General features: G+C 41.2%; 1 protein-coding gene across 4 annotated transcripts in view; it reads left to right on the top strand.

Annotated features, from left to right (window-relative positions):
- LOC128619535 (IQ motif and SEC7 domain-containing protein 1-like) overlaps window positions 1-24,546 on the top strand; it is a 60,467-nt gene that overhangs the window by 24,223 nt on the left and 11,698 nt on the right. For 2 of the 4 annotated variants that reach the window (XM_053643765.1, XM_053643767.1), the window contains exons 2-12: window positions 11,034-11,307; window positions 11,408-12,651; window positions 16,013-16,174; window positions 17,899-18,021; window positions 18,123-18,289; window positions 18,518-18,657; window positions 19,128-19,157; window positions 19,856-19,981; window positions 20,101-20,200; window positions 21,559-21,720; window positions 22,853-23,032. In XM_053643765.1, coding sequence (XP_053499740.1) covers window positions 11,034-11,307; window positions 11,408-12,651; window positions 16,013-16,174; window positions 17,899-18,021; window positions 18,123-18,289; window positions 18,518-18,657; window positions 19,128-19,157; window positions 19,856-19,981; window positions 20,101-20,200; window positions 21,559-21,720; window positions 22,853-23,032 — 2,708 coding nt within the window. Of the gene's footprint in view, window positions 1-7,078; window positions 10,329-11,033; window positions 11,308-11,407; window positions 12,652-16,012; window positions 16,175-17,898; window positions 18,022-18,122; window positions 18,290-18,517; window positions 18,658-19,127; window positions 19,158-19,855; window positions 19,982-20,100; window positions 20,201-21,558; window positions 21,721-22,852; window positions 23,033-24,546 lie in introns of those variants that run through there. The other 2 variants (XM_053643764.1, XM_053643768.1) reach the window with 2 other exon arrangements.

The following is a 24,546-nucleotide window of genomic DNA, read 5'->3' as shown; positions in this document are numbered from 1 at the left end:
GAAAATGCATAGCATCAGGCTTTGTTGAAAAGAGAGATATTTCAAGAGAGACTTTATGGTTTATTTATTAAAGCATCTATCTGACGCTGTCTAAATCTGGCTCTGCCCATGCCTGCATGCTGGGTAAAATACTACGACAGAACATGCTCTATATTAGAGCTTGAAATGTTGTCCTTCAACCAAGAAACATCCAAGCAGCTTTGAGTCCGCTACATACAAGCTTTTTTTTAAATTCTCGGCATGATATATTGGACATAACAGTGTCAGGTTTCACTCGTGCCAGGCCAGATCAGGAAACAGCTTGCATAAGGGAACTCTCGTGCTTCCTCAAGTACAGATGGACGTTAAACTCGCTCCAGCACAACAAGCAGCTTTACATCCTCATCCCAAAGTCCGGGACCGATCAGAAAGAAAAGCCGATTTGTACGAACGGTGCCTTTTTGCCGATTGCATAATGTCTGGCCGTCATCGTTTGCCCTGCCAGCTCCATCACAGCTTCTTGCCAACTACGTTACTCCATGCTGTCTCTCGCAAGCTGGCCACGGCTCGTCTAAAAAACCGGCCGTCGTATTGTCGTGTTAGAGTTTGTGGTTGTTTCAGTCACAAGGCCATGACTCACGTCTCTTATTAAAAACATTTAGACATTATTCATGTGTTGGAGAAGGTTCAGGAATATAGGAGTCATTTCTATCACTTCATACACTGGCAGATAATGTAAGGGTACACTCAGGGGTCGAATTACTTACAGGTTTTAAATGTACACTACACTCTTAAAAAAATAGTTCTAGCTTTCTAACTGGGTTCTGCTTGAAACGTTTTTGAATAATTAAAACATAGAAAAGAATGGTTCTAGCTTCTAAGGTTCTACATAAAACCCTTTAAGTTTTCCCAGTGAGTCAGTCTAGTTCAACTAGTCTCTTTATAGTGCTAGATGGAACCTTTTTTTCTAAGAGAGTACTTAAACGTGCATAAGATGTCATTCTGAGGATACTACACCAGTGACTTGGGGGAACCACCCCAATAATTTGTGTTTTTTTACCCTCTATGATTGAGGATTTTACCCCAATGACTTGTGGGTACTAAGCCAGTGACTGCAGGTTTTTATTCCAATGACATGAGATTACCACACCAATGACTTGAAAGTACCACTTCAATAATGGAGGGTGTCACCGTAATGACTTGAGGATTTTACCCCAATAATTCAAGGGAATCATTGGAAGGGCATGACTGGAAGTTTTTATCCCTATGACATGTTAGTACCATCCTTATGACTTCAAGGTTCCACCACAGTGACTTGGGGATTTTACCCCAGTGACTTGAAGTTTCCATCCCAATTACTCAAGGGTACCATCCCAAAAACTGGAAGCGTGTCACACCAATAACTTAAGTATTTTACCCCAATGACTTTATTGCAATGGATTTATTCTCAATGACTCGTTACCACAATAGTAAACTGGAACTTTTTACCCCAGTGACAATGTTTTTATGCTAATGACTGGGGGCTACCACCCAGTAACCTGAGTATTTTAGCCCAATGACTAGTGGGTTCCACCCCAATGACTCAAGGGTGTCAGCATAATAACTGGAGGACTTTACCCCAGTGGTTTGAGAATATCACTCCAGTTTGTATCCTGAAGTGTATAATTCTGTTTTTTGGATTTTTTGAGAGTGTAAATTACTAACATATGTCCAGTCTTTCTTCAACCAGCCTGTACATACAAGGTTTCTATCTCACAAAAGGTTCCATGTAGAACCCCTTTATATCACAAGAACCATTAACCATTCAGAGAACCTTTACAAAGTGTTAAAAGTTGTGAAAGTTCACAAAGTCTCAAGGTTATTGTGATGCTGGTTAAATATTTTAATCTGTGTTTAACACACATTTAAATTGCAATCAACACAATTCAGATAACAGAAGTTCTGCCGTTAATCTTTTCCGTGTGTGTGTGTGTGTGTGTGTGTGTGTGTGTGTGTGTGCGTGCTGAGTGATAGCACTTAGCAGATGTCTTGCATTATGGATGTAGTGCCTTCATAACCTTCATAGTCGAGCATCACATCGCTCACATCAGCGTATATACCTTTCTTTGGGAACATGTGGGGAACCACTTACAGATGCTGAAATGCTGGATGGTGATTATACAGACAGATGTGTTCTAACACACACACACACAAAGCTCAGGCCTGCTGTTCATTAACAGGCCGGATTCCCAGAACTCCCATGGACTTGTTCCTGCTCCCCCTTCCACACTCCTTCCCTCTCCTGCCATCGATACTTTGCTTATTCATCCGACTGGGAATGTTGGAAAGTTTCCCGATGTTAACCCCAAGTTCTGCTCGTTTGGAACCCTAGGGAGTGCTCAGGGGGAAGGTGGAGGAAGAGTTGGAGGAATGTTTGAGTTCGCTCAGCTGGATAAACCCGATCCTGGCCTCTGCTTGCCTCAGCATCCTCTCTCCGTCCTGTTAGGAAGCAAACGTCCGACTGAGCGTGGCACCTCAACCTCCCACCTCTACACGGGAAATGGAACAACCCCCTTTTCTTTTTTTTGCTAACACATGGCCTTCCAAACATTCCTATCATGTTAATCATTCCAGTGAATTTATTGCGCTCCTATAGAACTCTGACTTGTGAGAGTTAAGTATTACCAGATTCACTCATCAGAGGTGACGACCAGAAATAAAGTTCCTGCCTTCAGCGTTGGCTTTGAATTGGAAATTCTTGTAGGTTTTCCAGTTATTTATCCTAATTACAACTTCTACATAAGGTTCTACATTATATATATATATATATATATATATATAAAAGCTTTATATAATGCTTTTTTTGTTTGCTATGGTTTTATTGTGTATTTATGCTCTTTGTGGTGGTCTAAACAGGTCAGATTCTTCTGGAAAGAATTTTAACACATGCTCCAGGAGATGTAATAAAACAAAAGATACTTAGCATTTAATTATGTCATATTAGACATGCTTGCTTTGCGATTTTCTCCAGTTCAGAACGAAGCAGGATTTTGGAACATGCTCTCTGCCGTGTGTTAAAACTTGGCAGCTGTCAGAGGGGTTAAATTAGTTAAAGTCAGGAGTGTGGAGAATTTTGATGTGAAGTTATTAAAAGCCGTGTGTAGCAGAGGTGTTATGTGAGGCATTGTCCTTCCTCAGTCACGTCCTCAAACAGCTGTTCTTTCCGTAATGTTCTCTTTCCGACCTTGGCGTGTTCCGAAGGTGAGCTGGCTTTTGGGGAAAAACACAGAGAGCTCTGAGGGTCTTCGAGGTTTGAAGAAGTTCAGCACGTTTCCCTGCACTGAGAGAAGAACAGAACATGTGTTTACTCCAAACGCACTGGTAATAGACTTATAATGGACAGGAACAATTCCCGGTGTTCAGATGAGACAGACATGAGAGAAAGTCTTACCAAAGCTGTTCTTATGGACTTTTATTCAACTTGTCAAACTGTAAAAAGTAGTTCCGGTTACTTTACATGTTACTGAAGTGTTTTGCCCTATCCGTACGCCATCAGAGACGCGCAACTCCAAATCGTTTTATAAATATATGAGTTTCACCTTTATCCTATGGAACTATGGAATCCTGGATTGTGATTGGTCAGAAAATTGCTGATATGGTGAGGTTTTCTTAAAGTAAGGAGATGTGTACTAACATTAACATGTATGGAAGGAGTCTCCAGTGTCAGCGCTGTGTAACAGTCAGACGTAAAGCTGTAACTTTAAGTTTTCCCACATCTTCAGCACAGAGGAGTTTACACTAACATGACAAGCTGCATAGTTTTGTCTTATTAACTTCAAGAGAGAAAATAAAGATAGGCTCAGACTGTTTATAGCTGCTGTAACGTAAATGACAACTAACGTAAGAGGAACTAACTCGTTTCACGAACATTAAATGTAACTATAAACAGACAAAAGTCCGTCGTGTCGTTTTTAAATGCTGATGGCAAACTGCTGTGGTGTAAGAGGAATAAAGCACTTAGGGACATTCTGTTAGAAGAAATTAATCAACTTCAACCCTAACCCTAACTACATTTCATCAATATTTTACTTTAACACACACACACACACACACACACACACACGCAGTGTATAATTCCTGTAAAGGATTCCTCCTGGGTGGGAAGAGAACCACACATGGTTCCACTGAACGTAAACAGCGTGAAGTTGGTTGTATCCTCGTACTCTCAACTCCTGCGTTTGATTTCCACACTGTTAAATTGAGTTAAAGCTTTCTGATTGGTTGCATCCCAGCATCCCTTTCTGCTTCATCACATCTGTGTGTTTGAGTAAATGAAAACTGACTTGTATTTGGAACATGGTTCCTCTTATTGAAAAAATACCAAGCTTTTATTCTGTTCCTGTGGTTTGTTCACGCATTCTATATTTTACGGAATACAGTTGTGAGTTTTTACATCGCGTCTGATACACGAGTGTAAAGCCATACATCTAAAGATGGACATTGCAAACAATGTAGAAGCATGCGAAGAAGCTCCCGATTTTCCACTTTGAGAAATCCTTTGCCTCCGTGGTGTTACTGGCCAAGCACACGGTTGAGTACCAAGCAGATATGACCTGGTTAACGAGTTAAAAACCACAACTAATTGGTAATAAAAGCTTTCAGCTGTTTGCAATGAACAAATCAACAAAAGCAATTAAAATAGTTCGACATGATGAACGCTTCAAGTGGTTTCCCCAAAGTCAACTGAAAATGCAACTTATAATGACTTCTCCAGTCTCAATTATTCCCCCCCTTCATGGCGAGCATCTTTAGTACTCAGTAGAGCTCCTTTTACTGTTATGACCTGCTGCAAACGAGATGCAGAGCTTCTGGCAGCGTTCCTGAGGAATCTTCTCCCGTTCCTCATGAGCAATGGCCTCCAGTTCAGTAATATTCTTGGGTTTGCGTGCTGCAACCGCCTTCCTCAAATCCCACCAGAGATTTTCTATGGGGTTCAAGTCAGGTGACTGTGATGCCCTGTAGAATCTTCCAGAACTTCTTCTGTAACCAAGCCTTGGTGTAATTTGAGGTATGCTTGTTATCATTGTCCTGTTGGAAGGTCCAGTGACGCCCAAGCTTCAGCTTCCTCACAGACGGCGTGATGTTTTCTCCTAGGATTTCCTGATACTTCAATGAATCCATCTCGCCTTCCACACGCTGCAGGTTTCCAGTGCCAGAGGAAGCAAAGCAGCCCCGGAGCATCACCGAGCCTCCACCATGCTCGACTGTGGACAGAGTGTTCTTTCTTCATTCTTCTTCCTCCAGACGTACCGCTGATCCATCGTGCTGAAAAGTTCCAGTTTAGTTTCATTGCTCCACAGAACAGAATCCCAAACCTTCTGTGGATTATTTATATGCTTTTGAGTCGAATTTTCTTGTGCTTTTGGGTCAGTAGTGGTGAACGTCTTGGAGTTCTGGCATGGAAACCTTCTGCGTTTAGTACACACCTTACTGTGCTCACTGAAACCTCAGTGCCTGTTACACCAAGTCCCGCTGCAGGTCTTTTACAGTCACTCAAGGGTTTTTTCATAAACTGCCTTCTCACAAATCTGCGTGCAGCCATTAATAGCTTCCTTTTTCTGCCCCGGCCAGGTATTTCATACATTTTCTACCCCCAGCCAGTTCAGGTATTTCATGTGTTCCAGCTCAAGCACACCTGCTGCAGCTAATGAAACCCTTGATTAGTTTAGCAACAGGTGTGCTTGAGACAACACCTGTTCTGCATATTTGTGCTGTTGTGAGGAATTCTATTCAGGGGGGTGAATAATTTTGAAACTGGAGCAGTCATTATAAGTTGCATTTTCAGTTGAATTTGGGGAAAAACACTTGTTGTGTTGAACTTCAATTACTTTTGTTGGATTTGTTCATTGCAAACAGCTGAAAGTCTGTAAATTTTGACAGTAAACCTGATTTGCAATGGGGGTTGAATCATTCTGATTGGAACTGTACATCATCCCACTGGTGGAGCAACCTTCTTAGTTAGACATGATGTTATTCAGAGACAGATCACAGTCAACACTAACCTACAGGCAATAGCACTATGTTTAACTCATTGTATTCTATTTATAGACCTCCAGACGTACCTGTGACACTCCTAGTCCTAAACAAGTTTTCTGACCAACTACCAAACCCCTACATAATTATGGGAGATTTCAACGGTCACAACCATTTATGTGGAGGAAACTATACTAATGTGAAGAGTAAGAAACTCAAAGATTTCATCAGTAACATGAGCTGCCCCAGGACATCATCAAAGCCAAGTTGCCAAGTCGCAGGACCAGTCCATGGTTCGATGACTACTGTAAAAAGGCCATTAAAGTTTGAAAAAAAAGCAGAGAACCTTCAAGAAACATCCAACACTGGAGAATCTAATGAGATTAAAAATACGCCAAGCACAAGCACGCTGAGTCATTAATGATACGAAGAGTCAGGGCTGGAGAAGATCCGTATCTAGTCTAACAGCAAACACGCCACCCAGAAAAAATCTTGGACATAATCCAAAAGATGAAAAACAAAGGGGATGTCATGATGAGAGTGCATGAAGGCAGATACAAATGCAGAACTTCTTTTATTGCAGACAGACACAGGGAACAGGCTCAGGGAAACAAACACGAGGAGAAAAACCAGGGAACTTCAAATAGAGCACTAATCAATCAGGAAAATGAAAACACATGAGAATAGTTAAGGCACGAAATGTTGAGAGACAACAGAAGAAGTTGTTCTGCAATGGCAGTCAGGGTGCCCTCTGGTGGCCAAAGATGGAATTGTCCCTGGGGGGCCATGACAGAGCTCCCCACCTAAGGAGCGGCTCCTGAAGCACCACCAGTCCGAGAGGTTCAAAGCAACGACCGCAGCGAGGCCTGAGGGGGGAGCGACAGCAACTGCGAGGCCGGGGGTGGGGGGGTTGACAACCATGGCGAGGCCAGGGGGGAGTGACAATGACGAAACAAGCAGGCGGAGCGACGTCCTCAGCCGAGCACGGGAACAGTGCTGTGCCACAGCCGAGCGAGACAGCCGTGGCAGCTCTCAGATTCCCCGAGTTAAATTTGTGCTTGTCAGTGAGATGAAGGCGGTTGTGTTCAGCCTGATTAACGCGTGAGGTATGCTCATGACGTGTTGACGGGCTGCAAGAAGCGCAACAGAAACGCTCAAGAAAGAAAGAACAGCGAGAGTCCTTTTCCATTTTCCTCTCGCTTCTCTAGGTTCTGGGCTAATGATCGCCAAGTCGGGCCTCTGAAGCTTAGCTGTGTGCTTGTGTTTGCTTCTTGGGATGAAATCGTCTGCCAGATGAATCGGTGGAAGGTTGATGGGAGAGAGAGACACAGAGAGAGAGCGAGAGACAGAGAGAGAGAGAGAGAGAGCGTGAGAGAGAGAGACACAGAGAGAGAGAGAGCGAGAGACAGAGAGAGAGAGAGAGCGAGAGAGAGACACAGAGAGAGAGAGAGCGAGAGAGAGACACAGAGAGAGAGAGAGCGAGAGAGAGACACAGAGAGAGAGAGAGAGCGAGAGAGAGACACAGAGAGAGAGCGAGAGACAGAGAGAGAGAGAGAGAGTGTGAGAGAGAGACACAGAGAGAGAGAGCGCTGTGCATCACAGTTTGATGTGGCAGATGGTGGAGGAGTTTCAGCCCATCAGCGATTATGCAAGAAGTGTGAAAGTGAATTGCAGAGTGTCATAAGTGGCTTAAAATTCTCACACACACACACACACTATACACACACTATACACACACACACACACACACACAGAGGCTGCTATCAGTGTTCAGTCCAGTTCAGTATCTGAAAGTAAGAACCCGGTGCTCCACTCTGTATAGCGTTAAAGTCACTTAGTAAACTGTGTGTTTATGACAGAAGAGCGCACCAACACTAACACTCACATACTTACTTTACATCATGCCTCTGTTCCTGTATTTCACCTCTAACACACACACACACACGGTTTCATTTTAATTATTATCCTGCAGTGTCCTAATCTAATCTGATCTCTTACTGTGGACTGAGTTATTATAAATCCTAACCCTAAGTACACTCTTAGAAGTGTTTTTTCGCAGTATGTACAAACGGACTTGTAGAAGTATTTATTAGATATATGTCTAAGTACTTCACTTTATCAGAATTATCGATACCACTTTACAATAATCACGCACTAATACCTGAATTAATCTTGACTTAAATATGAACTAATGAGGAGTTCAGGTGTTTCAGGTATTAATGCATGATGATTCAGGTCCTGTTATTATAAAGCGTTCCCTAATTATTTATCAGAAAGTTCAAACGAGTGCACTGTTCGAAGTATAGTATTTATTCGAGGTATGTTTAAACAAGCCATGTATAAGTACACTCATCAAAGTAATTATTAGAATATGTAAAGTAAACATTTACAAGTATTTTGTAGAAGTATTCATCTAAAGTATGTCCAAAAAAAGTAGGTATTTAAAAATATACTTTTAGAAGTATTTATTAGAAGGATATTTAAGTACCTTAAAGGTTTTGTGTAGAAATCTATAGCAGAGTGTTTTACTGAAAGGGTTGGAACTCGTTCTGATGATATGGGAAGCTTTGGTTGTAGGGTTCTAGTACACTTTTAGAAGTATTCAGTAGAAGTTTGTACAAGTATGCTCTTACACGTATTTATTAGAAATAATTATAAGAACCGGTAAAGGTTCCATGTAGAACCCTTCAACAACAGTGTTTCCGTGTAAGAAAGGTTCCGAGGTAGGATGCTCAGAACCCTTAATTACTCAGTGAACCCTTAGAGAACCGTTGAAGAACTGAAGAACCGTTGAGTTTGTATTTAGAGAAGTTGCAGATTGTTTTAAATTTAATTGAATGAAAAATAGGATTTAATTATGAATGTTGTTGATATTGTAACGTTAAAATGATAATATTACACTAAATCCTTCATCCTTTTGGAAATCTTGTGTAGAACTGTGGAACATTTAACCCTTTCCTGCATAAATTATAAATAATATATGATTTTATTGCACAATAATTGCATGCAAAAAAACAAACAAAAAAGCAGCAGCATTGGAGTTAACAGGAATTAAAGCACGAGTTAAAATATTACTGCTGAAAAATACTTACAACATTTTTTAAAAGGCGCACTGGGTGAAATTTGTGAACGGTTAAATGGGTGGATTTGAATAAGAATTTAATTTTCCCCACCCATTCACACAAAGCTCCGCCCCCAAACTTATGGTGGTTCATCTAGAGTTAGCATGATCAAGGACTGTCATGACATCACTTAGATGTTCGACCGCTTGAAAGTGTATAAACGTGATTCTCTTTATAATGATTAAAGAGGATGTGATGGGGCGTTGGGGGCGTGGCTATAACATTCCAAATGAAAACAAGCGTTCTGGACCGGAAGACAAAAATTGTTTCGTTTTTTTTTTCCAACTACGTAATACACTTGTTCTTAGCTTAAACTATTTATTTATTTATTTTTAAATCATTTTTGCATAATTTTCCATGTTATTTGTACTAGTAAGAACTTTTAACTATTGACTGTTAAGTCTAAAATGTTACACAATCATTTTATTTATTCATTTGATGCCAAAAATATTTGAAAAAAAGCAGTGTTTGTGCTGAAGTATACGTGCAGCACAACGATTGTGTCACGCGGGTGTGAAATGAAAAATAAATAGATTTTAAAAAGCTAATATTTGTTTAGACAGAAGTGTGTGAGTCGTGACGCTTCTGATAAAGTCGCCGTGTTGGATTGGGAAGAGGAACACTCGGTAAAAATGGAGCGATTTAAAAATAATTTCGTGTATAACACATCAGAAGTATGGAGGTGATTTAAATCGTATATATATATTAAAAAAACCCAGTTGTATGTTGGTGACCTTTGAGAATGGAAGCCATGCATGAAAGGGTTAATGGCGTTTGGACACATGGGCAAGAAGGAGTGTCTGATTTGCATTGCGGCCGAGGCGGAGTCGTCTCCTGTTTCAAAGTGAAAGTTCCTTGTTTACACAGATACAACGCTCTGAACCTGAACGCTTCTGACAGATCAGCATGTTACGACATCAAGCAGCTTGTTTCAGCTGTTTCTGGGGAATGTCCTCTTCTCCAGCGTGAACCTAACTGCAGATTTGAATAACCAAAGTGAGGTTCAGAGCGAGCGTTAGACATGATGAAGTGGTGTGAGTAAATGATTGGTCCTGGGTCTGGTTTCATCACAGCAGACTTCCTCAGCATTGTACTTTGGACGTTTTTTTTTTTTTTTGCTCTCGTGATGGCTGATAAGATTTGGAGGAAGAGCTGCGAGTTCTTCGGTGGTAGAAGTTCTTTCTTTGGAAGACGACCTGTGGAGAGTAAGAGTGAGTGAGTAAAAGTTTAACCGATCATGCACAGAAGATATGTTAATCACATACACGTGAACGCACACAGCTTTAATTGAACTAGAGAGACTTCTGTACGTCCTGTAATTCATCTCAATGATGGATTTGCTGTTGACTGTAATGTTTGTGGTTCCTAAATCATAAACCAGGGGTCGTGACCCTACGTGGGGTCATTTACAAACCGGGACGTGAAAGAAACTCACTTTCTCCTTGTTTGTGTGTTTTATTCTTTTATTTTACAAATGAATATAGATATTATACTGGTACAGTGATGGAGTTTGTTATTGTTTTGTTATCTATGTGAAATCTATTTTGGTCTTTTTGCTGTCCTGACACGCTGCACTAGCGTAGGAGGAGGAGCAATAAAAAGGAGAAATTTCTCCATCCGTCTTGCTTCACTAGCTCAACAGCAGTCGAGGAACTGAATATGAAAATATGCTGAAACGATTATTGATTGTAAAGAAGGAGGAGAACCCAACATATCAAAACTTGTAGACACAGAAAATGTATAATATCTATTCCCAATAAGTTTGTTGTTGTTGTTGTTGTTGTATAATGAGCCATCGTTTCTTGTGGGTGTGGGTACTGGTGCAGAAAATAGTTCAATACTTCCAGATCTTTTTTTTCTCTTCATAGAACTGTCTTCGAATGCAGAATAAAAATGAATGTATGTTTTTTCCTTTCACAGTGTGGAGGGGGAAGTCCAGAGCAGTGAGCCATCCTCCTCCCTGGACCGTGGTAAGGGTTACGGCCCCCTGACCCACAGCTCGTCCGTCAGCCCGGACCATTTTGAAGGCTTAGGGTACGGCCAAAACGCCCAGGCCGGTCCGCAGCGTCCACGGAGGCCCAAACTCCAGCACTCGCAGTCCATCCTCCGCAAGCAAGCCGAGGAAGAGGCCATCAAACGCTCGCGCTCGCTCTCCGAGAGTTATGAGCTCTCTACAGATCTGCAGGACAAGCAGGTAAGGCTGAAAATAAAAATCATGTGTGTGCATCTACAGAGACCTCCTCTTCTTCCTTCTTCTTCTTCTTCTTCTTAATCTGTTCTGTCGGTTCTTTCAGGTGGAGATGTTAGAGAGGAAGTACGGCGGGCGCTTCATCAGTCGACATGCTGCTCGCACCATTCAGACGGCATTCCGGCAGTACCAAATGAACAAGAACTTTGAGCGTCTCAGAAGTTCCATGTCTGAGAATCGGATGTCGAGGCGCATCGTTCTGTCCAACATGAGAATGCAGTTTTCTTTTGAGGGACCTGAAAAAGCCACAAACTCATTTTTCGATGGGAAACAGTTATCTCTGACGGAGGAAGGAACTCCGACGGAACCTGTAGCGAAGATCGAGTGTGGAGATATGGTTCCCCTACACGTGGATGCACCCTCGGCTCCGAATGACCTCAGTGACACTATTACAGAGCTTGAGGACGCTTTCTCTCGGCAGGTCAAATCACTGGCTGAATCCATCGACGATGCTCTGAATTGTCGTAGTCTCCATGAAGAAGAGGACCAGGAACCGGAGCAGGTTCAGGACATGCAAGGTGAACTGTCCTATCAGGTAAAACCGACTAACGGCTCTGATCGACGCAAGTTGGATGAGATGATGGCGTCCTACAGCGGCGTGACGCTGTTCATCGATGAGGAGGATCTTTGTCCTCCTACTCAGCTCTCGCATACGGTGGATCCACCGTCCAGCACCGAGTCCGATCATCACGCCATCAACTCATCTCAGGAGTACTGGCCCATGGACACCAAAGATGAAAAAATAGACACGGATACCAGCTGCCGGAGCACGCCGTCCACAGATTGTCAGGAGCCACGGCTTCGCATTGACCGTCTCCCGCTCCTGACCATCGAACCTCCCAGTGACAGCTCGCTCGAAATGAGCGACCGCTCGGAGATCGACTCGGTCAAGAGGCAGAACGTTTATGAACGGACCACGGCTGGACCTCAGGCCAGTCCCAAACACATCACGCACAGTCTACCTCCTAGAGTGTCCTCCCTGTCCCGGGATGAGGATCCCATCAGGCACCGGCACCGGCAGCTGGAGAGCCATCTGGCCATCAACGGGAACCGACAGAGCAAATCAGAATCGGACTTTTCTGACGGGGACAACGACAGCATCAACAGCACTTCAAACTCCACCGACACGATCAACTGCAGCTCGGAGTCATCTCGGGACAGCATGAGGGAGCAGACGCTCAGCAAACAAACGTACCACAAAGAGACACGGAACAGCTGGGATTCTCCGGCTTTCAGCAACGACGTCATCCGCAAGCGGCACTACCGCATAGGCCTCAACCTCTTCAACAAGTACGTATTGTCCTCCTTACTGCTGGAGCAGGAAAAATGGAGTGAATTGGTCTACATAGGCTTCTGGAGTAGATTCGTTTAAGCGATTTGTTTATCTGATATTGAATTATCTTTTCCGTCCAAATGCTTAAAGGAAAACTCCACCCTAAACAACCTGTAGAGTTAATATGTGAGCTTCGACAGCGTCCAAGAGTTTAAACGTCTTTCATGGACATAGACATGTTTCTCTACTTTAACTTCGATTAGTGTGTTCCTACATTACCCACAGTGCGTTTCGTCGGTACTAGTGCAGTGGGATTTAGTCCGCTCTTTTGTCATTTCTGCCTAAAGTGTTGCAATGCAGCGGCGCTTTAGTCTTTTATTCTGTCCAGCTCTCTCACCTCGTCGTCTGTACCGTACTCTGCTCAAACAGATCAACTTCGGCTGTGGTTCAGGTGGTAGAGTGGGTTGTCCACTAATCGTAGGGTTGGCGGTTCGATTCCCGGGCCACGTGACTCCACATGCCGAAGTGTCCTTGCGCAAGACGCTGAACCCCAAGTTGCTCCCGATGGCAAGTTAGCGCATTTCATGGCAGCTCTGCTACCATTGGTGTGTGTGTGTGAGTGTGTGTGTGAGTGTGTGTGTGAGTGTGTGTGTGTGAGTGTGAGTGTGTGTGTGAATGGGTGAATGAGACACAGTGTAAAGCGCTCTGGATAAAAGCGCTATATAAGTGCAGACCATTTATCTTCACAAAGCTTCACCTTTCATGCTAATACCGCTATCATCGCACTCGTCATCTCGTACAAGGCTAACTAGCTAGGCTGAGCTTCTGTTGTAACTCAGTGTCGTATAGCTGCAGTGCATTCTGGGACGTTGAGTTCAGCATTTGCGCCAACGTCACACTGGAACCAGATTCACTAAACACATCACAAATATTCCAAAATAAACATATTTCAGGGTGGAGTTTAATTTTAACGCATCACAATGAAACATTCTGTTCTTGTAGGTTGTACATGAGGTTATAACGATGGTTTGTGATCCTTTTTACGTAAAAGCCCAACATGCGACAGTCTTACTTCTGTTTTACTGTCAGCGCCTTTAGGAAAAATACAGTAAGTGTAAATATACAGGAAGTATTCAGCGCACCGATCCACTGCAAATGAGAATCAAAACAAACACATTCCAGTCTCGACAAGTTCCTGAGTGTATAAGCTCTCAAAAATGTCTCTGGATTCTTCAGAGCTTCATTGTGGAGGTTTTGGAGAAGCAAAGAGCGACTGGTTTCTGGAAACTGGTTCAGTGAAATGTTCGAGAAAACCAGACATCATTATATCACTCATGATGGCTAAAACGTGCAGACGTCAGGGTTCACCTTCCAGGGGTTCTGGAAAATGTTTTTTAAAGGTCTCTAGAGATAGGAACAGGAAGAAAATGCAGCAAAAGTTTATGATGTGTTATTTGTTTTATAGATATTTATTTTCATAGCAAGGACTCTGGGACTGAAAGATAAACAATCTTGAACACTTTAGTGCGACTTTTTTCAGTCCGGTGAAAAGAAACGTCACATTTATTGATCATTTGCATGATAGTATGTGAAGACACATGTACACTGAAATGCTTATGGAAAGGCTCGGGTAACAGAATATACAAATCACACACAAGAGCTTAAACAAATGATCGAAATAAAAATACAATAGACGACACACAATATGTAATATAAGTAAGAAAGAGAAAAATTGGTGTACACTAGACACGAGTATTGCACTGGAGGTGTAACGTGACTAACAATAACTCTAATCTACTGAATCTAAGTTCCCTTCTCCCTTTGTTTTAAAAAATCTGTTGAATCACTTTTACTAGCTCATGAAATACCGCAGTATTGACTAACCACATGTCTGGGAAATAAAAAGAAACACTTACTGTAACGGCTCTGTGCGTTGGAGGACAATGTCGGAGAAACGAATACGTCCTGGCAATAAAATGGAAGCTGGATTGTTTTCTAGCCGGAGAGATTTTATTACATTCTTTGTGTGTGAATCAGACTGCATGGAGTTCATTAAAAAGGTCCAGTCTTCAGTGTAGGGGAACCAGTGAAGGTTCTGTATGTACCCTCATAATAAAGTACACCACAGCGCTGCTGAATTCTGGATTCTGATTGGTCAGAAGGTTAATTGTAATGTTCTCTATTACATTTCTATTAAAGTGGTGCTGCAACAAATCACAGGTTTAAATTAAGGCTCATTCTGATACGTTAACATTTCTACAGGTTCTCCAGTGTAGAGCTGTGTAACGCTCAGAGGTGAAGCTGGAACTTTCAGTTCTCCCACATCTTCATCACAGAGGAGTTTACACTTCTTTACTGTTTCTCACTAACACCACTGTGATTATCTTATTAACTTGAAGAGAGGGAATAAAGAGAGAATAGAGAGATGGAATGAAGAGAGAGAGAATAGAGAGAGAGAATAGAGAGAGGGATGGTGAGGGAACGAGTGTTTGTAGCTGCTATAACATAAGTGAGAACAGGAACTCACTCGTTTCTCAGACATTAAATGTTATTTGTTGGGGTGTAAGGGGAGTAAAACACTTGGGAACGTGCTTTTGATTATTCTTTATTTATGCCGATTTGAACTGCTTTTATCCTAAAATATAAACGTTATACAAACACAACCTCAGAGTATTTCTTTTAAGGATGTTGGTTTTTGTGCACTCACACTCCTTCCTCTGATAAAACCACACCAGCGTGTATGTTTGTGGAGTGTTAATTCCTCCGTGTTCAGTTATACTCCTTTAATCAGATGCTTGCTATGTTCCCACAATGCAGAATGTTTTGCTCGTGAAGCCGTTCCATCATTACTCGTCCATAATCCAAACGCATCTTTCTCCAAACTCGCACGAGTCTGGTTTTGTAAGACCTGTAGGTTCCGTCATTATCTGTTTACTTCCAAGTGTGTCGTGAGTCAGAATGAAAAACTGGACGTTAAACCATCTGTAGAACATAAATGATCAGCGAGTCTTGGTGAATTGAATGGGAATGACATGTACGTTCACCGCTGTGACATTTTTAAGGGAAATTTATTTGTATAACACATTTAATGCACGAGGTCATATCAAATAAAATGTGAAAATATAAATACGATGGAAATATAAATGAAAATATAAAGGTTATGGTAAGATGCATAGAAAATGGTTATATATATATATATATATATATATATATATATATATATATATATATAAATGCAGTGAAAGTGCAATGAGAGCTAAAATCATGAGGGTTAACTGTACGCTTGTCAGAACAGTTTTTTTTTATTGTTAAGTGAAATGAGCAGGTTTCAGTGTCGAGATTCAGATGTTGATAATCATCTTTCTCTTCCTGTTTCAGAAAGCCAGAGAAAGGCATTCAGTACCTGACTGAGAGAGGGTTCATTCCGGATACACCTGTGGGCGTGGCTCACTTCCTACTTCAGAGGAAAGGGCTGAGCCGGCAGATGATTGGCGAGTTCCTGGGGAACCGGCAAAAACAATTCAACAGGGACGTCTTAGAGTGAGTGTTTGTTTTATTTATTATTCTTTTAAAATACTTTTACTGTGTAGAGTGTTCACATTAATCAGGTGTATTAGGGTCTGAGGGTCAAATTCAGAGTCAGCGACTTAAGTCTGAAAATTACCTCAATATTTACGCAGGGAAAGTTTCTGGTATTCAGAGTCAGGTGTAGTTCACACCTCCAGAAGCATCCGAGACTGAGTTTTTCAAACTTTAACACTTTCTCACGGTACACTGCCGTTCCGTCCTGCCGGAGAAATGGAAATAGGACATTTTCGAACAGTATAAACAAATGAATTATTTTATCTCTGCAAGTCTGTTATAAGATTAAGTCAGGACACTGTTGGGTTTCTGTGTGTAGAGTACCGTGACTCTGTGAGCCCCCTGCTGGGCAAAAAATTCACACCTCTCCACAATAACACTGGTCCAGAGATACAACGCTCAAAACAACTAAAGCTTTTTGATAGAAAAACACTGCATACAACTGCCACAATACAATTACAACATTTACACCTAGTAGTCTAGGTAAAAAAATAAATACTCATGAAAAAATGCTAATTTATAAAGCCCTGGGTGTCTACTGTCACACGGCACGGGCACGGGCACGCCCAAAACAGGTGCAAAAGTCCATGAATAGAGTTAAACACTCACCTTTTAACCTGAAAATAAAAATCAAGGATAGAAAATGTAGACTGAAGAAGGAAAGCGTAATGTGCAGGATGTAAGAGATTTTATCCCACGAAAAAATGTGTCCATGGTGTGAAGGATAATCTGACCTAGCGCGCATCTGCTACTCTTACAAAGAAACTTTAACTCCGTTAATCCTTTTATCCATAAAATATTCACTCCTCCAGATAAACCAGGTCTCCGATTAAGACGCGTCTCCTCTGAAGCTTTTGACGGATTTTAAATAGACAATATTATTAAGTAATGAATAGAGTAATATTTATGTATTTAATATTGTCCTCGATTGACATTCCATAGTGTGTGTGAGTGTAGTTACATCAAACAGTCAGACGGTGGCGCTGGACTTACCGCTGCTCCTCACTCGGGCCGATATCACGCTAGAAACATGCGATCAGACTCGAGTGTAGCTGAGACACGCCTCCGTTTTAGATAAACTCCGCCCCCGAGCGTGTAACTCTCACGTAAGTTCCGAAAAGCGCTTACGTCCGTAGTTACAGCTGAGGTCTGAATACTGAAGTGTGGGATTTCAGGATTAAATCCTGAATGTGCGTAACTCAAAATACAGCTCTTAATCTCTGTCCGTGGGGGAAGACTGCGTCCGATCGCTAATTAGGACAGTCTCTCTGTCAGCGTCGTGTCCTCGGAGTATTCCTGCATGCCTGTACACACTCCCGTCGTATTGAATCAAACAGCGTGTGGTTAATTAAGTACAAATCATTCTGGGAATGAATTCGTCTCCTCAGCTGGCGGCTGTTCACTCGGTTTCCACGCTGCTTAGATTTCACACACGCAGACGTCCGGTCGTTCATCAGGAAATCCCAAGCGTTCCCAGCAGATATGAGCCGGATGAGAAAACCGCGAAAAGAAACGTTTTATTTTTCTTCTTCTTCTTCGTGAGCATACATCTCCATTCTGCAAAACTTCAAAGTCTGGTTTTATTGAAGCGTTCAGCAGAGCAGTGTTGAGTGATTCAGGTTAGCGCTGAAGCACTGATCTGTGCTGATGGACCTCTAACTGATCGTATGCTGTTTGTTCAGCTGCGTGGTGGACGAGATGGACTTCTCAGGGATGGAGCTGGACGAAGCTCTCAGGAAATTCCAGGCGCACATCCGAGTCCAAGGGGAAGCGCAGAAGGTCGAACGCCTCATCGAGGCTTTCAGGTGAGAACTCTGAACACTCCATGGTGACCTGGTTAGCAGATAGACTGTAACTCTTTTCAGAAGTTCTGAAGTTTCTTTTTTTTTTTTCCCTCCCCCATCAGCCAGAGGTACTGCATCTGCAACCCAGGAGTGGTGCGCCAGTTCCGAAACCCAGACACTATCTTCATCCTGGCCTTCGCCATCATCCTCCTCAACACGGACATGTACAGCCCCAACGTGAAGCCTGAGCGCAAGATGAAACTGGAGGATTTTGTGAAGAACCTCAGAGGTGAGCAAGAGTATGAACGTTCTCCAGTTCTCCAGAACTGCTTTGCAGTAGAAGAGTTGTGGAAGAGATTGGATTAGATGGTGAGGAGATCATGTGGAATCTTCATCACTAGTGGAGAATGATAGGAAATTATTTATAAAGAAGGTAGAGCTTCAGGCGTGGACTTTCTCCTAAATTTCAGTTATTTCATTACTCCATTTCATTTGTTGAATTTTCTGGAATTACCAGGAGTGGATGATGGTGAAGACATCCCTCGGGACATGCTGATTGGCATTTACGAGCGTATTCATGAGAAGGAGCTGAAGACCAACGAAGACCACGTCTCTCAGGTTCAGAAGGTGGAGAAGCTGATCGTCGGGAAGAAGCCAGTAAGTTCCGATGGAGTTGCGTTCATACGGAGTATCATTTAGAAGGTTCTGCTTTTGTTGTCTGGTCAAAGACCAGCGATGAGCTTTCAGTTCCTGTCCATGAATCTGTGAAATGTTCATAAGAAACGTTATCATTTATTCAAAATCACATTTCCAGCATTCTTTTTTCCCGATGGTCTATAGCGAGATCAAATCCCGATGATGCCACGCCCGTCTGTGACCAGGAGTCCAAGAGAGCAAAATTGTCTGTGCTCTGTGGGTGGGAGGGGCTTCCTCTCACTCCCCTGTCAATCACAGTGACACTCGGCAATCATGGGCTCATATATGTGAAAGAGGGTCGATAGCGCTTTTCTGAGGGCGTGTTACTCCTCCCTCTGACGCTGCATGAGTTTCAAAATTTACATAATCATGCAAAAAAAATTGGATTATGAGTTCACCTTATTCATTTTCTCTTCGCTCTGCTTTTACAGATCGGATCTCTCCATCAGGGTCTGGGATGTGTAAGTTTCTCTCTCTCTCTCTCTCTCTCTCTCTCTCACTCTGTTTCTTCAATTGAAAATATCAAAATGAAAACAGTTGCTGTGAAATGCCTTGAAACGCACAGCGTTATTTGATGTGTTAATGTAATTTCCACTGAAACAGGGAGTCAGATTGGGACATAATGAGTAGTTCCTTCCCCTTTTTTAACAGCCAATAGCGTTTAGCTTAAGCCGTACTTGACAGTTAGTACCATGGATGCGAGCACCAGCAATAACAATGCTAATAATAATACTAATAATGCTAAAAGTAATAATAATAATAATAATAATAATAATAATGGCGTGTTCGAACAGCCAAAGACACATTTACGAGCCCGTGCTCTCTGATACGATTTCTCTCGCTCAACAACGGCAGCTTCGGCAAGGTGATTTCTATAATGTTGGGGGCAGGACTATTCAGATTCTAGAGAGCATTTGATTGGGCATAAAATCTGATGAGAAGCTGAAGTGCAGAATGATGTCATCAAAATGGTTGATCCGTATCGTATGGAGAGAGACTGTACATTTTGAGTACGTAAATCTTCTAAATGCGAATTTTGTCATTGTTTTGGAGCGCACGAGCTTCTAGAGAACCTTAAGGCCGACATATTCAAACTAAAATCCACAAAACTTCAATTTTGATTTCATGGGGACTTGTGTGTGTGTGTGTGTGTGTTTAGGTTTTATCCCTCCCGCATCGGAGGTTGGTGTGTTATTGCCGGCTGTTTGAAGTACCAGACCCCAACAAGCTTCAGAAACTCGGCCTTCATCAGAGGGAGATCTTCCTCTTTAACGACCTCTTGGTGGTGAGAGCCGTAAAAACTAATGCTCAGAAAAACTCATAATTTTGTTGTTGTTGTTGTTGTTTTCACTTTCTGTTAGCGCTTCACTCAGGTCTTCAGTTCACTCTTCCTCTATTCTGTAGGTAACTAAAATTTTCCAGAAGAAGAAAAACTCGGTGACGTACAGCCTCAGGCAGTCCTTCTCTCTGTACGGCATGCAGGTCCTGCTCTTCGAGAACCAATGTGAGACTTTTTAACCTCTATACAGGAACCCAGTCTTCACAACCGCAACCTTAGCATATTAAAACATATTAAATCATATTAAATCAGATTAAAAGTCATGAGAGTGTGGAGTGTGACAGCAGTAATATAACCTCGCTGTCTTTATTTCCCTTTTTTTGGCCAGCTTTCTGTTTTTCTCTCCGATTCCTGAATCATATTAGCTTTTTATTATTTCCTGGTCTGATCTGTAATGCTGATACACAGCCAATGCTAACATTCTTTCAGCTAACAGTTAGCCAAAGCTAACACTATTGTATCACAATAAAAACTCAATAGTCCATAAAAACGACACTGTAAATAATAAATGATTTATTTATATTCAAGCACACAAGTGCTGTGTCACGGCTTAAAGCTAACACGGTGCTAGGATATAATGCTAGCTAATGAGTGAAGTAAACTAGCCATGGAGGGAAATGATTAATAAACAAATAAAATTGAAGGAACTGATTTTTAAAATGCAGCCAGTGTTGATGTAGATGTAGATCCTTCGACTTAATTAATATTATGATTTAAAAAAAGAAAAGATTTTAGATATGTTAGCATTAAACTGTTTATGCAGTGCTAGCATGCTAAAAACAGCTAAAGTATGACAGTAAAATATAAACACACAGGATTTCACAAGAAGTCGCTAAAGAACATGTTCCTTTTGTAATGTTAGAAAAAATATGACGCAAAATAAATTTTTTACAAAATGCAGTGTGTTGATGATATTTCAGTTAGCAAAGTGCTAGCAAAAGAGCAGACATAATAACAACGATTATATTGTGCAAACAAACGGCACAAAATAAACCTTTAAGGATGATGTCATACACTCTCGTGAGCTGCCGTGACAGTTAGCGTTAGCAGTAATTGTTGAGAGCAGACGTAATGGCGGCTAAAGTCAGATGCTAATCTACGCTAATTATACTGATGCTACGATACATTTAATGTTATTTAATTCTAGTGTAACTGTGTTGGATTGTAACCATGACAACAAGCATATACATGATAAATAATTTAGTACGTTATACATTAGGAAAATCATTTCCACAGAAAGGAATGTTTTTATTTTTAATTAAAAGCAATAAGAACAGACCATTAAAGATGTAACCATAGAAACAGCTGTTTAATAACGATGGTGCATGTCCTAATAAAGCTTCTTTATTAAAACTCGGAAAGAATTAGCATGTCACAAAACATATAACATACATATATATCATCAGGAATGTTAATGACAGGTATACGATGAGGTTATGTCAGTCTATAAGTAAAGAATTCTAATAATGACGCTTGGTCGTTGTGGTATTTTATGACGATGTGGTATTTTCTGTTTCGTTTAGATTACCCTAACGGCATCCGGCTCACGTCGGCCATCCCGGGCGCTGACGTCAAGGTCCTCATCATCTTCAACGCCCCGAACCCTCAGGACCGCAAGAAGTTCACAGACGACCTGCGAGAGTCCATCGCCGAGGTCCAGGAGATGGAGAAGTACCGGATCGAGTGTAAGAAGCTCTGATGTTTCAGCAGGACCGCAGGACGTTACCGTAAACAGGGTCATGTAAACGTAAAGGTCAAAGGGAACGTAAAGGTCAGCGTAGCTTAAAAAGATAAAAATCTGAACAGAGAAAAACAGAGAAAAAGTTCTCAGTGGAACCGAAGTTTAATCACACGTCTCTGTCTCACGCTGAAATACGTCTTTATTTCACTGCACCATCTACAGCGACGTGTACGGTTACCACGGTTACACTTTCACAATTTGTGAATCGCTGTAACTGATCTTAAGCATTTAATACTTTCAATAATAATAATAATAATAATAAACAATTTCTACATTTTTATTTATTTATTTATTCATTCAGATTTTCACACAAATCCTGAAGGTGGATAAAGAGAACCCAATTAAACAAATGAGACCAAAATATTATACTTGATACTTAATATCATTTATTTATATATTTATATATATTTATATGTTTTATATATAATACTTTTTTTTCTTCAAAATTATGTTAGAGTTGTAATATACCTAATCTAAGTGGTAAAAATGTTATTTTCCATTAAATTAGATATCCTCATTATTATAAATGTGTTCCACCCAGCAGCTGAGCATTAAACATTAAAGGGTTAACACAGGCAGTATGTCACAGTCAGATAGCGCTCCCTGGAGGACATTTACAGCACAGCAGCACAGAGTTTATTCCTACAGCTACAACTAATCAGAATTATTCCGTGTACATTATTTAAATTTGAGCTTTATTTTATTTAAAAAATGTATTTCTAAATGTTTTAGTAAAATGTAGAAATAGTTGTGACAGTTTAGAATTTAGAGATAATCAAGCATTTGCTTAAATGTTTTAGAATGTATTATTATTATTATTATTATTGTTGTTGTTATTGTTATTATTATTATTATTATTATTATTATTATTATTCCAGAGATTCACTCCTAAGACATGGAGAGGAGAAAAAAATTAATTCATTCAAAAGTGATTTAAGTGACTTGTGTTGCGCAACTTAATTATTTGAATTATGTTTTTTTGATGATTTTTAAGAATTATAGACGGTGTTATTTCAGTTCAGTTTTATTTGTATAGCACTTATATTAGATAACGTGCAGGTTGTTTATGTTCACAGCCGAGCTGGAGAAACAGAAAGGTGTGGTGAGGCCCAGTATGTCCCAGAGCATGTCCGGTCTGAAGAAAGAGGTTGGGAACGGGACCATGAGCCGCGCCAGCCTGGATGACACGTATGCCATGGGGGAGGGGCTAAAGAGGAGCGCGCTCAGTAGCTCCCTGCGGGACCTTTCTGATACAGGTGAGTTTGGGGCCGACGCTGCAGGAGTGTAGATGTATAGGTGTAGATATAGATGTCGATGTTTGTATGTAGGTGTATAGATGTAGCTGTATATACTGTACGTAGATGTACGTGTATGTATGATGTTTGTACGTGCAGAGATGTCACAGGAAGATGTAAAGATGTCACAGGAACGTCTGTGCTGAGGTGATGAGAGGCATTCAGATCTGGAGTGTGATGCGGTTAGAGTGATTAAACGATGGTAAACGATTTCCTAGTGATTTCATCAAACACGTCTGTACTGACGATTCGTCCATAAAAAATACTTCATCTTCATTTTTATTTGGTTTATATTTAAGATCTTTATTAATCCAGATTGTCTGTGAAACTAATCTAAAGTGCTTTATGTATATTCTTTATAAATATGGAGTTATTTTTCTGCCTCTCCTAATCACATCCAGTTACTCATGCATATTCATAGATCGAGCCTCAGTGCTCATTAGCCTTCACAAGTCACTTTATATAGCACGAAACACTAAGTGTATAATTAAGGAAATACATAGACAAGTAAGTATGTAAATAAATGAGTACATTGTTACATAAATAAACATGTACATACTTATTTTAATAAGTAAACAAATAAATAATTTATATTATAATATTTGAGATATATATATATATATTAGATATGTGTGTGTGTGTGTGTGTGTGTATATATATATATATATTTGTTAAATATAGGTGTGCAACAATTATTGGCACCCTTTTAGTCAATACTTTGTGCTAACTCCCTTTGCGAGATAACAGCTCTGAGTCTTCTCCTATAACGCCTGATGAGGTTGGAGAATACATGGTGAGGGATCTGAGAGCGTTCCTCCATACAGAACCTCTCCAGATCCTTCACATTTGGAGGTCCACGCTGGTGGACTCTCCTCTTCAGTTCACCCCACAGGTGTTCTCTGGGGTTCAGGTCAGGGGACTGGGATGGTCATGGCAGGACCTTGATTTTGTGGTCAGTAAACCATTTCTGTGTTGATTTTGATGATGTTTTGGATCATTGTCCTGCTGGAAGATCCAACCACGGCCCATTTGAAGATTTCAGGCAGAGGCAGTCAGGTTTTCATTTAATATCTGTTGATATTTGATAGAGTCCATGATGCCATGTGTCCTAACAAAATGTCCAGGTCCTCTGGCAGAAAAACAGCCCCAAAACATTAAAGATCCACCTCCATATTTAACCGTGGGCATGAGGTACTTTTCCATATGGCTACCTCTCTGTGTGCTCCAAAACCTCCTCTGGTGTTTATTGTCAAAAAGCTGTATCTTGGTTTCATCTGACCATAGAACCCGATCCCATTTGAAGTTCCAGTAGTGTCTGCACACTGAAGACGCTCGAGTTTGTTTTTGGATGAGAGTAGAGGCTTTTTTCTTGAAGCCCTTCCAAACAGCTTGTGGTGATGTAGGTGACTTCAGATTGTAGTTTTGGAGACTTTCTGACCCCAAGACACAACTAACATCTGCAGTTCTCCAGCTGT

Source organism: Ictalurus furcatus, chromosome 15 (assembly GCF_023375685.1).
Source record: "Ictalurus furcatus strain D&B chromosome 15, Billie_1.0, whole genome shotgun sequence".
Classification (NCBI taxonomy): domain Eukaryota; kingdom Metazoa; phylum Chordata; class Actinopteri; order Siluriformes; family Ictaluridae; genus Ictalurus; species Ictalurus furcatus.
Note: the sequence above shows the minus strand (reverse complement) of the source record. Positions and strands in the feature narration are given on the sequence as shown.